General features: G+C 42.3%; 3 protein-coding genes across 4 annotated transcripts; 1 reads left to right on the top strand and 2 right to left on the bottom strand.

Annotated features, from left to right (window-relative positions):
- Positions 1 to 1,901: 1,901 nt before the first annotated feature.
- On the top strand, positions 1,902 to 5,752 carry LOC100822329 (adenine nucleotide transporter BT1, chloroplastic/mitochondrial). Its single transcript, XM_003568788.4, has 4 exons — positions 1,902 to 2,196; positions 2,290 to 3,107; positions 4,582 to 4,743; positions 4,851 to 5,752. Exons 2-4 carry the CDS (start codon positions 2,547 to 2,549, stop codon positions 5,319 to 5,321), a joined length of 1,194 nt encoding a protein of 397 aa, XP_003568836.1. The 5' UTR covers positions 1,902 to 2,196; positions 2,290 to 2,546; the 3' UTR covers positions 5,322 to 5,752.
- Positions 5,753 to 5,829: 77 nt separating this feature from the next.
- LOC100831832 (uncharacterized protein At2g34160) lies at positions 5,830 to 7,545 on the bottom strand. Its single transcript, XM_003566445.4, has 5 exons — positions 7,134 to 7,545; positions 6,985 to 7,033; positions 6,410 to 6,472; positions 6,233 to 6,297; positions 5,830 to 6,122 (listed from the first exon to the last, which is right to left on the bottom strand). The coding sequence occupies exons 1-5, from the start codon at positions 7,302 to 7,304 to the stop codon at positions 6,033 to 6,035; spliced, it is 438 nt and encodes a 145-aa protein (XP_003566493.3). The 5' UTR covers positions 7,305 to 7,545; the 3' UTR covers positions 5,830 to 6,032.
- Positions 7,546 to 11,495: 3,950 nt separating this feature from the next.
- LOC112270984 lies at positions 11,496 to 15,203 on the bottom strand. Of its 2 annotated transcripts, XM_024459787.1 has the most exons (5): positions 14,709 to 15,202; positions 14,537 to 14,588; positions 13,354 to 13,473; positions 11,993 to 12,050; positions 11,496 to 11,703 (listed from the first exon to the last, which is right to left on the bottom strand). In XM_024459787.1, exons 1-4 carry the CDS (start codon positions 14,899 to 14,901, stop codon positions 12,008 to 12,010), a joined length of 408 nt encoding a protein of 135 aa, XP_024315555.1. In that variant the 5' UTR covers positions 14,902 to 15,202; the 3' UTR covers positions 11,496 to 11,703; positions 11,993 to 12,007. The 2 variants fall into 2 exon arrangements, with proteins under 2 accessions (XP_024315555.1, XP_024315556.1); XM_024459788.1 differs by lacking the exons at positions 11,496 to 11,703; positions 11,993 to 12,050 and adding an exon at positions 12,086 to 12,209 and having other exon boundaries at positions 14,709 to 15,203.
- Positions 15,204 to 15,970: the final 767 nt, after the last annotated feature.

The raw sequence follows: 15,970 nt of genomic DNA, 5'->3' as shown, positions 1-15,970 counted from the left end.
CGGATTCAAGCCACGCGAGAAGAAAAAGGACAAACGGCCTATGGCCACGCCACACAGATGAGATCGCACGCCCGCAAGGCCGCAACCTGCCAGGCTACCACCAGGTGGCATGCAATGCACAGCCGCACGGCGAAAAAAAAACTCGGCGATTCACGTAAAAAATAAAGGTGTTAATATATTCGAGACGTCCCATTTTTAAGAAAAAGTTTAAATCATATTCAACGCATTAGACCCGTTGTATTGCTCTTGAATTAAGATCTGATGGCCAATTGTATCCACTGATCTCTAACTAAAAACACACAACTTTTTAATAACAAAACCGAAAATAAAATTAATGGTGGCACTAGATACCGTGTGACCGAAAATGATGTTTCTAGCAACACAATGCACAATGATGTAATTTTGCAAAAAAAAACTCACACGTATTTTTTTTTACACCTATATGGTTAGTATAATTTGCAGAAGTTTTTAGTATAAGTCTTTGAGGAATATATGTCGGTGCAGATTATAGAGTTGGTGATGTTGACTTTGAAGGACTTTGGCAGAACTTATAGGTTTAGGATAGAGTTAGCACACGATCATAGGTGATGCAAACCACGTTAACACACATGAGATGTGGGTGCTTGAATGCACACACAAAAATGCAACGACATCCTCAAAGATTCTTGTACGTTAAAATTAAAAAAATTTACTCTCAATCATATATTCGATTTATGAACTGTTTTCATCGTCGGTTTTGTTTTATGACAGTTTTGAAACTATATGTCCTATGAATATGTTCCATTACTTTCCCATTTTAAAAGTTAGCATCACCCAATAATATGTGAAGTTACCCCGTGTTAATAGCAAGTTACAAATATGATAACTTATTATAAAATACCTTGACAACTAGTGCATTATCATCTAATGATAATGTCAAAACATATTCGTGTGGATCTAGTTTGAAAATCTCATCGTTAAGGAATAAACCATTGAGCCACAAAATCGTCTAATAATAATGTCAAATTATGAAACAAGTTGACCGGTGAGCCACAAAATCGTTTTGAGTTTTCCACTTTTCCTAAGTGGCATCAAACAAAATGATGTTATCATCAACATGCATGCTTTAATCCCTCCACTGTCATGACATTTCACTGATGTTACATCCTCTGTGAACCACATGAACTTATATGCTATATAGGAGACTCGATATCGAACCGTGTCGCATTAAGAATTAGATAGTTTTATGGAGGGTCTTACGTCGGTTCTTGTTTAAGTTTGATCAATTTGTTGTTCTCACTTTGATGAATCAATAAAATCATAATGTTTCTCTAAGAAACACTTCAAAGCAATCTCACGATGATTATAATTCTTTAATCGTCGATGAAGAGAGACGGATGAGATGAAGTCAGTGTTTGAATGATTTTAAATTTACTATATACAAGAACAAAAATTAGAAGGTATTGATAATGTTAATTACATGCCTTAGTTAGCATTATTACAATAAAGGCAATTTAAACATACTATAATTAGCAATGTCAAGAAAAGTTTTATCTTCTCTAAAGCCGTTGAAACTTTGGACAAGTAATATTATTCATGTAATTCATATTGCGGAAAACACGTAAGATGATATTTTGTAGAATAATAATCTACCACAATTTGGTACTCCGTTGAATAATATTTATGCAAATAAACTCTAGGTATGAATAATTATATGGTCAGGAATGCAGAATTATCGGATTAAGTCACTAGCACATCAACCTTTTATTTACTGTGGATGTCTACCTCCATCCCCATCATCATTGACCCAGCAGGATCAAAAGGTGCACCTGATACAGCAGAGCGATATTTTTTTTTTTCATTTCCTAAGATGCAGAGCAGGGCAAATGTTTGCAAACCACGTTGTCCTTTCACATAGAAAATTTGAACTTGGATTTGCAGCAGGAGCCAAGCAACAGTTAGAGGATTGACGAACTGCTCCGTGGAGTGTAGTGTAGTGCTGCTACCATTTCTGGGCTAGCAAGTGCAGCGCCGGCCCTAGTCTTGGACGGAGGCACCAAAAGTGCGGCCTTGTTTCGGTGCTGCCCTCCTTTTGACTGCCTTCCTGACCTGCCCTCCTCCTCCAGCTTCCTCTCCCGCGGCAGCGGCGGCGGCGGCGGCGGCCAAGAAGAGCGAGGTTGGGACAGCAATAAAGCGAGTTAAATGCTTTGATTGCAGGTAATCGCTTCCATTTCGGTTTCAAATCACGCCGTGGAAAAAGGGGAGCCTCCAAATCTTTATTCGTTGATTTCGCTTTCCCCACCCTTGCAGATTCTTTGACTGCTATAGCGGCATAGCGCCATCCGTGGGGTGAATTGATCCGGGAAGCCGCTAAAAATCACTTCCTTTATCCACCCCAAAGATTCTCTTCCCCTTTCCGCGTCTTTTCTACGCCACGCCTGTTGAATCCCCCCGCTGACATCCGTCGCCATCGAGTTTAATTTCTCTAGCCTTTTGGTTCTTCGAGCTGAGGAGGAGCAGGACCTTACCGAGACCACCCTGGTAATCCAAGAAGACGTGCTGAGTCGATGAGCAAGAAGAGCGGCGACGTGCGGTTGCAATGCTCGGAGGCTATGTCAGCGGATTGGAGCTGCTGCTTCCTCTCCCTGCCACCACCTCCGGCGCCTTGTGATGTTGATAGCAATGGTGGATTCAACCTGGGATGGGCCCTCCACCAGTCCTTCAACCCACCCGCCGGCCTCTTTGCCAGTGTCGGCCAGAAGGTGGGGGTCGGCTTCCCGGCCTCCTCCTCTAGCGCCACATCGTCAGGAAATCCCCGAGATCCCTACATGAAGTATGCTGTCAAAACGCCCCTGCTGGGTGAAGGCGTGAAGAAGAAAGTGGTGAAGATCAAGATTAAGGTTGGGAATTCTCACCTCAAGAGGCTGATCAGTGGTGGGATTGCAGGAGCAGTGTCAAGGACAGTTGTCGCACCTTTGGAGACGATTAGGACACATTTGATGGTTGGGAGTAATGGCAATTCGTCTACAGAGGTGTTTGAGTCTATCATGAAGCATGAAGGATGGACTGGGCTGTTCCGTGGTAACTTTGTTAATGTCATCCGAGTAGCACCAAGCAAAGCAATCGAGGTAAATAACAGATATGTGGCTATCATGTTTTCTTGATTCTGCACTGTGGTTTCTCTATATTGTGCTTGGTTGTGATCTACTCTGTACATACAATAGTTACAGTTGTTACTTGTTAGCAATGGCGCGGAGAATCTTGCCTGCGGTTTTCCTTCTGCTTAACATATAAGTTAGTGTTTGTTTGTATGCAAGTTTCCGCTTTATTATGTGAAATTTCATGCCTTGCCATGCTTGGGGTGATGGAACTTATTTGGCCAAGTGCCTATATATTTGTTCAAGGAAGTTCAACCTAAGGCCAATAGGCTACCTTTAAAAAAAACTGTAATCCTACCACAAAATAAAATAGTCAATAGTTTTCCTGCCTAGCTTAGACTTATCGAAAATAATGTAAAACTTTTTATATTAGATCTCACTGGCTGAGTTTACCCAAACACCTGTTTAGGGCTTTCTCGAGCTAGGCCACACCTTTGGCTAATCCTGTATGATAATTCAGTGAAGATCTCAAGCAATTATGTACTTCATATCATGAAACCACAATATGTACTTTATATGAATTATTTCCGTTCCATTCTTCGGAATATCGTACCGTTCTCATTTCGTTCTTAGGATTAGGACTTTTATGTTAACATAATCAAGTTTGAGGTTTATACAACAAGAAGTTGTTGTAGTTTTACCTAGATACGACGCAATTTCTTTTGGCTGTGCCATGATGTCCCCTGCTCAAGCTTGTCTAAAAAATAGGTAGCTTGAAGTCTTGAGCATCGCTCTGGACTGCATAGGTTTAAGGCTTTGAAGTACTTTTTTTTGTCTGTACAGTGTAAACTGTAGAGGCTTGACAGTTGTTTGCTCTCCAGTGCACTGTACCTCATAGATTGGACAAGATCACGCAAGATAACAGATCAGTGCCATATAGGAAGCTCATATGCCAGGAAAATTTCATTTGACACTTTGTTGTTGTTATGCATGCACCAGCCATAGCCTTCATATAAATTATATTAATTACTTGAAGATTTCCATCCCAGAAGAGTTAACTAGATGAGACTGAGGATTTATTAATATTCAATCTTCTATTGACCATCCAATCTAATTTATTTGTTCATTTAATGATAATGCTTGATAGCATTTGTACTGGGTTACAGAGCATTAGCATTCATTTTGCTGCTCCTTTCTTTAACTCTAACTGTAATGCTATGCAGTTGATATGGTTTGTACATTCTATATGGAGTTCCTTCATCATGATATCATATGCCATTAGAATCTGGTGATGTCATCATGGTACAATGATGATACGTTCTATATGGAGTTCCTTCATAATGATATCATATGCCATTAGAATCTGGTGATGTCATCATGGTACAATGATGATAGTATATGACGCTAATGACAGTTGTGTGATGTAAATAACATTTCTCACGTGCATTGTTGCACACAGATAGTATCTTAATACTTGTTTTTACCCTTTTTCCTTCCGTTGCAGCTTTTTGCCTTCGATACAGCTAAGAAGTTCTTAACCCCCAAATCTGGGGAGGAACAGAAGATCCCAATCCCGCCTTCACTAGTGGCAGGGGCATTTGCTGGTGTCAGCTCAACCCTGTGTACATACCCTCTGGAACTAATTAAGACACGATTAACCATACAGGTTAGTGTTACTGTTACCCTGCAAGAATTATCTGGATGCCATAAACGAATTCCATGACTTTTTGAGATTTAACAAGTGCATATGATGATTGACCTCTACTTTTGCAGAGAGGTGTTTATGATAATTTCCTCCATGCGTTTGTCAAAATCGTCCGTGAAGAAGGCTTCACTGAGCTGTACAGAGGCTTAACCCCAAGTCTAATTGGGGTGGTGCCATATGCGGCGACCAACTACTTTGCTTATGATACCCTCAAGAAGGTGTACAAGAAGATGTTCAAGACGAATGAAATAGGCAACGTTCAAACCCTGCTCATTGGATCTGCTGCAGGAGCTATTTCGAGCACTGCCACGTTCCCTCTGGAGGTTGCGCGCAAGCAAATGCAAGTCGGAGCTGTTGGCGGCAGGAAGGTTTATAAGAACATGCTTCACGCTCTCCTCAGCATTCTCGAGGACGAAGGCGTTGGTGGCCTCTATAGAGGACTGGGACCAAGTTGCATGAAGCTAGTGCCTGCTGCTGGTATTTCGTTCATGTGTTATGAAGCTTGCAAGAAGATATTGATTGAGGAAGAGGATGAGTGAAGCACCTGCTTATCCTGAACGGCAGCCTCAAAAATGGGTGTGTCGAATTGGGTCTGCTCATCCTATGCTGGATTTGAGCCACCCCTGCTTATCCTCATGAGAGATCCGCTTTTGCAACTCTGACGGAGGGGCGTCTTTTGGTCTTCTTTCAATCAACTTACCTGACCCCAAGCTCAATAACTGTTGGTGCAGGATTTCAAACCTTTTCTGTACTGTCTGCTTGACCTGATACAAAATTACATATATGCTCCCAGATAGTCCCCAGTCCTGCTTTTGGATATCATACATGTGTGAAGCACATGTATTGAAACTGATCGTTGGGTCCTACAAAACCGTTGAAGTCTGCCCATGAGCAATCATAATTCACTGCTGGCAGCTGCCGCTCTCTGTATGCTACTGTATGAGTGCAAGGAACATTTGTTTGTGATTCAGCTCAATGGTTCTTGCCTTATGATTTTCCTTCTTACTCATTCTCATGATTGCATTGAAAATAATAACATAACCAAAATAGCAAAAACTGTGGCGTGCATATTGAATAAATGAAACATATATGTTCAACAAAATCTGGAGGTTCACATTGGTCAATTACTGAACACCCAATAACTCGCCCTCTATCCCCAAACGCTGCAACGCAGCCACCCTATATATATATAACCAAAACTAACATAAGAAAAACAAAATCCTTGCTTGTCCGCATGATAAATTCTAGGTCTACTCCTCGCCATCTGCTACGCTTGCCTCAGCCGCAGCTGCGGCCATCAACTCATCAAACTTGTCGCTTTTCCGCAGCACTATTTCAATCTGCGCAACAAGTTCAGTGTAAATATTTTTCCGTCTTAATAAAAGGGAAAACAAGTTACACAAGCAACATTTTTTTGATGATATCACAATATGTATTATTGTGAACTAACCTTAGCCTTTTGGATTGGTCGCCCTCTCATTTCATCCTTGATTTCCACAGTGGATGTTCTAATCTCTGCAAAGTTAACGGGGGTGACAGGTTAGAGAAAGTTTGTACTTTAAAACCCAACGTGGTCAATGATTTCACTGATTCAATGCTGGAGAAAGTACAAGAGAGAAGCTCTTACTTGTCTCGAAGGCGAAACCATTGTTTTTCAGAATCTCCGCCACGGTCACAACTGTCGCTATGGCTGCAAGTAAATTAAACAGCTCTGTTAAAACATTATACTACCAATAGTATGAAAATCTGATGCTGAACTCAGGATTGAATAATGTGTACAGAAAAGATATGGATACCAAATACACAAAAGATGTTATTTCTCCCATGCTTAAGAACAGTTAAAAAAGCGGTTAAATTGTGGTGTTCAACATATCTACATAAATAAATATGCAATAATACCCAACATTATACTCTGGCATGTACTCCCTCCGTTCCTAAATACTTGTCGCTGTTTTAGTGCAAGGAATGGAGGGAGTATATTTAATTTGAGGAAATTCAGTTAACACCATGTAAATTTTCATCTATAACCCTGTGATCACGAAGAAAAAGTAGTACTAGCAATCCTTAAACTTGTGGTTTCAATTTTTCACAATTCAATACAAATCAGGCCGCGATCGCAGACCATCATAATCTTGCATATTCGGGCGGGGGCAAAATTAATCAAATAATCAAAGAAACGCGAGTGCAAGGATGAGTACGTACCCATGCCGAGTGCGGAGAGCTCGACCTCGGTGTGCTGCTGCATGTACCTCTGCACAGATCACAACAAACGGATTGAATCAGCAATGCACACCCAAATCAAGCCAATGGATGGATGGATCGATCGAGCGATGGACGCGTAAGATGGATACCTTGGCGAGGTTGACGTAGAAGAAGAGGGGCTTCTTGGTGTTGGACACCTGGATCCGGTTGCTGCTCCCGCCGCCGTTGCCGTTGCCGTTGCCGTTGCCGTTGCCGTTGCCGTTGCCGGCCTTGGGCCTCTGCGCCTGCTCGCCGCCTGCCTCCGCCGCCGCCGCCGACATGGTGCTCAGATTAACAGCAATCGATCGCGCGCGTCGACGGTCCGCGGTACGCACGGATGCTGATCTTCTCGATCTCGCGGCGGAACGGGGGTTCGATTCGGCTGGATTGGGGCTCGTGGTGGAAGGGGAGGAACAGGAGGGCGCAGGCGGTGGTGGTATTAATGGCGGCCTGATGAGGGCGAAGAAGGCGAGTCGGATCGGGGGGAGCGGGTCGTACGAGGAGTCGGATACTGAGTCTGCGTCCACGTCCAACTCGTACACTTTTTTCCTTTTGAGCGAACGATCTTTTTCTTAGCGATCGTGCTTAGTGGCCGGATCTACTTGGGCTTCTATCGGCTCAGGCCCGTGCGCTTTAACAGCAATGGATTCCCTTTTCTCTAGCTTGGGCTTCTATCGGCCAAGGCCCGTGCGCTTTAACCGCAATGGATTCCCTTTTCTCTAGGCTAGTTTTTCTTCCGCTCTTCGGCTCTTCTTTTTTCTTTGAGCAGTACTATTATTTTGGGAAAGTTAAAAAACAATTAAATTTATCGGCAAATTAAATTTGTCAGCGAATTTCGGAATATTATATTTATGCATTCTCGATTCTATGTGCTCATTACCTCAATGTTCTTACATGACTAAAAGAGGTAGGGTGTGGCTAAATCTCAAATGTCTTATTTTTTGAAGATAATGTTTAAATTTCAGTTGACGTATCAGAGCCGTCGGATTATTGTTTGGACGGCGTCTCATTCTCCTCAATCCATCGTTCGTTCCGAATGTTAGACCACAAAATACATACAATCCAATGGCTGAGGAATCAACTTGTTTTAACTAAAAATCAGATGACTTAGATATAACAAAATCAAAATAGGTATTAGTTCAGTGAAGTAAAAGCTGGTTCGGTAAACAACTGAAAGTAACAGTGCATCTTCTGTGTTTCCCAGTCCGACAATAGATAGATCTTGGCCGTTCGTGACTATGCGAGCCAATCGTCTATCCGAGCCGTCTGTTATCTGAATGAAACAATTTTCAACAGCTCTACTGATTCAGACGACACTTCCTCAGTCTTTCTTTCTTTTCTATGAGATGGACAGTTCTTCAGTCTTGACAATCATGAGTCCGAGGTGACGCTATCTCCGGGTAGGATCGCCACCTCTGTACGACTGTACATCCACAAAGTCTATCTTTCTTTGCCTTGACCTTGGAGCAAGACTTGGCGCCGGGTTGAGTCACGTGTAATATTAGTCTGGCACGTAAACGGAAGAACATGTGCATGTGCTTCGCTTGTGTGTTACGGTACGGCTGCGTGTAACACGTGTGCCACCTCCCGCGCTCAAGAAAATAAATCCCCAACCTGTGAAGACGACAGCCTCTAGCTCAATTGATTGATGTGCATTTGGGAACATAATCTCTCTTGGACACCATAAAACTCAATGAGTGCAACACTTTTTTTTTCTTCTTTTGCCTATTTATTGTACTTCCTCTGTCCAACAAAAGATGTCTTAAGTTTATCAAAATTTGGATGTATAGACATGACTTAGTTTATAGATGCATTCAAATTTAGTCAAAGTTGAGACATCTTTTGTTGGACGGAGGGATATCAATATTGCTATTTTTAAGGTGACTGAGAAATAACTAGTTTTAAGTCGATGCTCATAACCGTACAATTCAGTCGCTATTTTTAAGGATGAGAAAATATTCATCAGATGATTATGATTGAATATACACTCCCTTAAAGTATCTTCATATTGAGTTTCATGCACACACTTATACATTAACACTCTCCCTCACATGTAGCTCTCCTAGGACTAATCGTGAAAGTGTTTTGCAATTTAGTTACTTCAGTTGGGATCCAATTTTTTTTTGAATTGATGTCCTACTAGCCGAAATACCCGTGCGTTGCCATGGCCACGGCCCGCTGAGTTTGTCCACACTCCACGGAAGGTAGATGCCGTCTAGTATGTGAATGACAGTCCGGTCCTGTTGTTCCTCTTCCTGATTATGTATGCGAGTGGGATGACCCCTTGGTTGAAAACCTCCAGAAACCAGAAGCCCGCAAGACGGAGGAGCACTATCACAAAAATCTTTGTTGCTGCGTTTCCGACTTTCCGTATGGGCCATAAGCCTTCTCTCACATTGCAAGATTCCATTAAAAAAACCTTTAGCAGCATAAGCAAAAACAAGCAAAAAAAGGGTATTTAGTAAGCTAGCTAAATTCGACCCATGTATATACACCGATCAACTGAGGAAATTAAAACAGGATATTTAGTAGCTAGCTAAATTCGACCCACAAATGATATATCTCTCCGAATTAATGGATGGAGCTAGTAGCTAGCAGGTGCACTCTTTCTGGCAAAGTACTGATACATAAGGGCGGCCTGATTCGACGGAACCCCTCGCGCGGAAACAGATGGGAGCAAGGCGGCTCGGGGTCCGGCGGTGGACGACCTCATCGGCGCAGGTGTGAGGCGATTGCCGGATTGCCCAGATAAGAGGAGGGAACGATCCTGGGGCTCACCTGTGAGGAAGAAACAACGATATGCATCAGCGTGGTGGTGGACCTAGTGGGTGCGGATTGGAGGGTGGATGCGGCGGCGGCCCTCGCGTTGTGTTGATGGGAGCAACGAAGGCGGCTGCCAATGATATGGTGGGTAACTGGGTGGCATCCGACCAGGGCGGTCCTGTGATTTCGGAGGCCTCGGGTGAACTTAAAAAACCGGGCCCTAATATAAACATCTAAATAATATCCAAATATGTTTGTATAAAATATGTCAAAAACTCGTCACAACACATAAAATTTTATAAATTTATCCTCTCTGTGATTTTATCAAGTCATCTACTCGCTTTCTCTTTTTTCTTTTCTCGGATGCGTATTTCTTAGTCGACATGACAATCTCAAAACTTTAACCAACAATTAGGGCTAATTAAACCTATCACAAAAGGCTAGCATACAAATAGATCCACCTAAATAAATTTTGGTTTTAAGGCGTTAGCGATGTCTAGAGTCTAGTGTAGAATCCCTCGTATAGGCCGATCTGCCGACAGTCGAACTGTCACTATGCGCCTGTGCCGATTTGCATCTTCGTGGGTGTTTGCGTTGTGCAACGGCTTGTGCCATGCGTTCGGACTTGTAGTTTCTGTCCACCCATAGACGTACTCCCTCCGATCCATATTAGTGGTCGAAATATTACATGTATCTAGACGCTTTTTAGGCATAAATACATCCATATTTGGGCAAATTTGAGACTATTAATATTGATTGGAGGGAGTAGTAATTTTTTTAGGGACGCTTGTAGGCCGTAGGCATAATTTACGACCAAGTACATTGATCGATCATATCCCGACTATTGTAACAATCCATGGGCCATGGCATGGAGCTTCTCTGGGAGAGAGGGATGGATGAGTTTTTCTGGCTCGGATTGGATTGATTTTCCTGAGATTGCTTTATGACTTTTTTTCATACGATCCATAGTCCATATCGATATTGATACATGCTTGGTTACGGGAGGTGGACCGATCATGATTGATACATTAAGTTTGAAGTTGTGTCGTATTCGTGATTGATTGAATCTGGACCGATCTGGTGGAGTTCCAGTCCAATTTGGTGCAGGTAACGGGCCAGCCGGATTAGTAGGCCTAATATACATGCAACCATAAGGGGCCCACAAATTTTATGAAAAGTTTGACAGACGACGGTGAAGGGAACGATCCGTATTTTTTATATAGGTATAGATGAGTTTCATGTATCGAATTAGTTCACCAAAGCCTCAACTGATGACACTACACGATGGACCAACCATGAGGGCACATTTTCTACCAGCAAAGATCACTAAAGAGGGCAAAAAAACTGCGGGGAAAGAGTTTTTGCCGGCAGTCTTGCCTGCCTCTTATAACGCGGCCGGCAAATGTCTTTTCCGGCAGTTTGGTTTATTCCCGGCAGTTTGCTCTATTCCTGGCAGTCTTCTTGCCGGCAAAACATACAGTTTTCCCGGCAGTTGCTTCATTTGCCGGCAGATAATCTGCTGGCTGTTCCTGCTTTCACCGGCAGATAAACTGCCCTTGATTTTCAGTTCACAATTAAAAAAATAACAAAACACTTTCCCACGGTTACACTTCATTTTCAGGTGCAGATTCCAAATAAGCAACAGAGACATCCGTCTTTCATTTAAAAGTACTAAACCATGATAGGTCTGGTACAAAACATATATCGTTCAAAACTTCATGCATATGTGAACAATAAGAGCATTCTGGAGCATAACACTTCATCTTAGCAGTGAACAACACAAGCATAAATATTAAAACAGAAACTTCATACAGAAGTGAACAACATTATCCATCAAGCATTACAACAGAAATGAAAATCAATAGTAGTAGATGGCACCAACTCAGATCGCCGAAGTGATCCATGCAACTTGTCATCCTGAAAAAAAGGAAGTGGTGTACAGTAAATAATCCATGTGTTGTCAGTTTTGTAGTTCTTAAAAAGCAGTCACATTTTTTCTATATGTTTAGAATTTAGATATAATAAGAATATAAGAGGAAGATGCATGCCCAAAACATATATTTGGGCATCTGCACAAGTGCATAACAAGATCTATATGCATAAGGGCAGTGCGTAACAAGAATGTTCTGCTACAGCAGCCATCAACTGACGAGGTACAGATATAGCAAAAAAATCAGGCTCCCATTGTAGCAGACTTTTGTAATACCTCTTGGGATTTAATTCAGCCTGCTTTCCGTGAGGTTGCCTTGATCATCCCTCTCCACCTGCATTTACAAAAGTAAAGATTAGTCAGAACCTTGAGATAATGTGGCTAATTATTGTACTGCTCATAGCAAAGTGTTCACAGAAAACAAAAATATGCAGGAAGTGTTAAAGGGATACTAGAGCAAGAGCACCCTCAGCTCCCTCCTTGTCCTTGCAAGCTGCAGCTTCCAGAATATCATCAAACTACCAAAGCGAGATGTCACTATCATTTAAATTAGATTCGTGAAGCAATGGTTTTGTGGACTATAGTCTTATGGTAAATATGAAACAAACCTCGCGTAACTATTTAACAAGCAATTCAAGTTGTACTTACTTAAATTCGGAGGGCTTTCAGGTCAGATATCATTTAAATTATATTTGTGAAGCAATGGTTTTGCTACCTAGGAAGATTTGTCACTACTACACTACTTCCACTACTGGACAAGAGATTTCATGGTCACAAGATAATCTGGGAGAGGGGTGAACCTCCAGAACTGCATTTCCTCATTAAGAAACAAAACCAAAGTACTACAAGTCAGTTCAGTTTTCATAGTTATAAGATGATATTGGAGAGCAGAACTTCATTTCTCATTGAAAAACAAAACCAAAGTACTACAATTCAGTTCACTCTTCATAATTATTAGATGATCTGGGAGAGGAGAACCTCCAGAACTCCATTTCTCATTAAAACCAAAACCAAAGTACTACAGCTCTGTTCATGCATGGTAATAAAGGTTGCAACTTCCAAGAGAAAAGCATAGAGATAGCTTGATAAAACTGAAACCGACAATAGCCCGAAACACTACTGAGCTCACGTAGCAAAGTTTTCCTTTGAGAAAATTGACAAAGCATTTTTACCTCCTGCCTCTCACTAATATTATAGTATTATTTTCTTCTCTGTTGTGTTATACATGGTGGGATTGGTAATTTTAAACGTCCATTTAAATGTCTAGCATGCCAAAATGCAAAAGTGAAGCTTCTCTTTTGAAGTGTACGTGCATAAAAAAAGGAGAAGAAGATGGACTTGATGTGCAACCTATAAAAACATGCCAGATTATTCTCTTAATTAGTTCAATGCCACACTGCAGTAACAACAATGAAATTTTATTGGCCTTTTGTATTTTTATTTTAAGTATGCATGCTGATTGTTCTTTCTAGAAGAATGAAATCAAACAGCAAAGCAGAGCGTGCTAATTCCAGTAAGGCACAAGGCAGGTCACCTCTTATGTTTCACACCCACATAAGTTAGTAGCAATGAACAAGCCCTCATGCTAATCACCAAGACTCCCAAAATTGGAATATCATGCACAAAACACAAAGTACCTCTCCTTAGGCTGCAGCGTCACTGGAAGTGGTTGTGGAGAAGAATGGTTATGGTGGTGGAGTAGAGGCCAGCAGAGTGTTGAGAAGCCGTGACTTCCTGTCCTCATCCTTGGGCACATCCTGAATTGTGAATTGAACAAGAAAAGCATCATGCTAGTGTGATTCATTCCTTGTGCGCATGGTCTACATTTCCACAACACCATGTGATAGAGCAAAGATAAAACTCTGAAATGTGATGGATTGCCATAGCATTTCAGTTTAATTAACTCCCTTATTTAGGTATCGCTTCTGTTCATTTGCATTGACTGAAAATTAAAGCACCTGAAAGTGTGTTTAATGATTGGTTTTGATGTCAGCCTCTAATGTAAATTACTGCCATGAAGATAGCTTCACCTATATATACCTAGACACTATTAATCACCTAAAGACATACGAGTGTCCAGCTTATATATTCTCCACTGAAAACAGTGTGCTACCTGGGACTCTAGAAATATTTATTTCTTGGCAGGGTTAGTAAAATGCTAGGGTCCCGATTTATAAAGCCAAGAACTATACTCTGAATATAATTTATGAATAAGCTAGTCTAAATAGTCGTGACCCTTGTGGCAATTAAATTCTTATACAGGCCCTGCCTAAGGACACTTAGATTAAATTCTTATACACCGCTTCACCAGGTTTAACCAAAAAGTTGGCCAATTAAGTGTAAATGTACTGATTTATAAACTGAAGATGCCAGTTGATTTTCTTGAACCTGACAGCTTACGAAACAACCTGATGGGCAAAAATACCATTAATGAACATAAAGACGAAAGCTCAGCTTCTACTCAGCAAATGATGACTAACTAAACATGTAACACTGCTAAACAACTGAATTTTAGCTCTCCATTATCTGTACACATTATTTAGGCAATCATTGAGCAATCTCTCTGTACTAATACTTCACCTTTAATCCCATCAATCTTCAATCCCCTTTGAACACTCTCAAACTGGTATGAACTGGATAGCATGTTGACTCAGAAATTCTCCCTTAAGCTTCTAAATTGAACAAGAACACAAAGAAAAAGCCCTGAAACCCAATACAAATTTACTTTATAAAAGATATATAACTTCTTTATTTGTTCTACTACTGTCACACAGAAGTGACCACATTCATGACCGGAAGGAGGAAAAGAATCAAGGTTACCTTGGAGGAAGAGATAGATCGATGCAAACCCGGGCATGTAGTGGCTCAGTCGCTGCAGCAAAAATACATAAAGTTCAGAACACGAGAATCACAACTTGCGTGATCTGAAGAAATAAAAAGCAATTGACAGCGCAAGGAGGAAGAGAGAAATAGCAGTAGCTACAGAGCGCACCTCGCAGTAGCCTTGCTCGGTGACCGGCGTTGTAGGTAGTTGGCGCGGTTGAAGGGACTGACCTGGTGGAGGAGCGTGGCACGGTGGCGAGAGATGGCAGTGAGAAAATGGCAGCGGAGGGGTGCGGTGGCGGACGATTTCTGAAGTTGGTGGCAGATCGGGGGCCTTGGCGGCGGATCGGGGCCGTTGACATTGGCCATGGATCTACGAAGTAGTGGTCCGGGTTACAGCTGTAGGAGGGCGGATCGTTGAGTCAACGGCGACGGCGACGAGGCGGAGCTTCGGGTGGCCTTGGGCTAAGGGCGGCGGCGGCGTACGCGGAGCTTTGGGGCAGCGGCGACGAGGGAGGAGCTTCTCTCCGGCAGCATGGGCGGAGCTCCGGGCTGGCGTTGTTCTAGGGCCAGCGACGACTAGGGAAGAGCTACGGGCGACGGCGGCGGCAGCGGCGCTATGCCCTCTACTGGCTGAAACCCTAAGGTGTGCGAAGGGGATTGTTTTTTTGGAAATGGGCGAAGGGGAACGGCATGGAAGAGAAAGCTATTTGGCGTGTGTGGGTCGTGTGCCTGTGTATGGATCCAAAGATGCACAGATTGAATTGGCCCCACCTGTCATTGTAGTTGTGCCGGCAGATAAATTGCCTCCTATAGTTATGCCGACAGTTTGTCTGCCGTCAAATATTACGAGCTTTCCCGGCAGTTCGTCTGCCTTGCTTTGTTTATTTTGGCCGGCAGTGAAGGTGCCTCCAAATTGATTTGCCGGCAGTTCAGTTTTCCCGGCAGTTGCATTGCCACCTCAAGTGAATTTTTTCAGACAGTTAATTGTCCATATGTTTGGTCCATCGTGTAGTGAGAAATACTTATACTTGGACAATATATCCCTAACAAACATAGCATTCCTTGGGAGGCTTCACTTGTCCCACCAAAGGGGCAGGAATGGCTTGTCCTCGACGATCAACCTTATTGTACCGTATTTTGCGACGAGATCGAACAACTGCCACGTACGTCGACCTCAATCCGTGCTGGCATATGGGCCAACGTTAATATATAACTTGCCAGTTACTAGTACTCCAAAACCAACTCTAAAACCGCGTTTACTTTGGGACAACGATCGTTAATTAAATCCGGTTTTGATAAAGCTGGACAGATCCATCTTTCTACAATGTTGCGTGAGATCGATGGCAACCACACTTGGTATTCCAATGTTGGGACGGCTGCCCAATTGATCATGTTCCAAGTTTGAGAATTTCTCAACAAATTAGCGCC

The sequence above is a fragment of the Brachypodium distachyon genome, chromosome 2 (genome assembly GCF_000005505.3).
Source record: "Brachypodium distachyon strain Bd21 chromosome 2, Brachypodium_distachyon_v3.0, whole genome shotgun sequence".
NCBI classification, from domain to species: domain Eukaryota; kingdom Viridiplantae; phylum Streptophyta; class Magnoliopsida; order Poales; family Poaceae; genus Brachypodium; species Brachypodium distachyon.
This window is presented reverse-complemented; position numbering and strand designations above follow the sequence as displayed.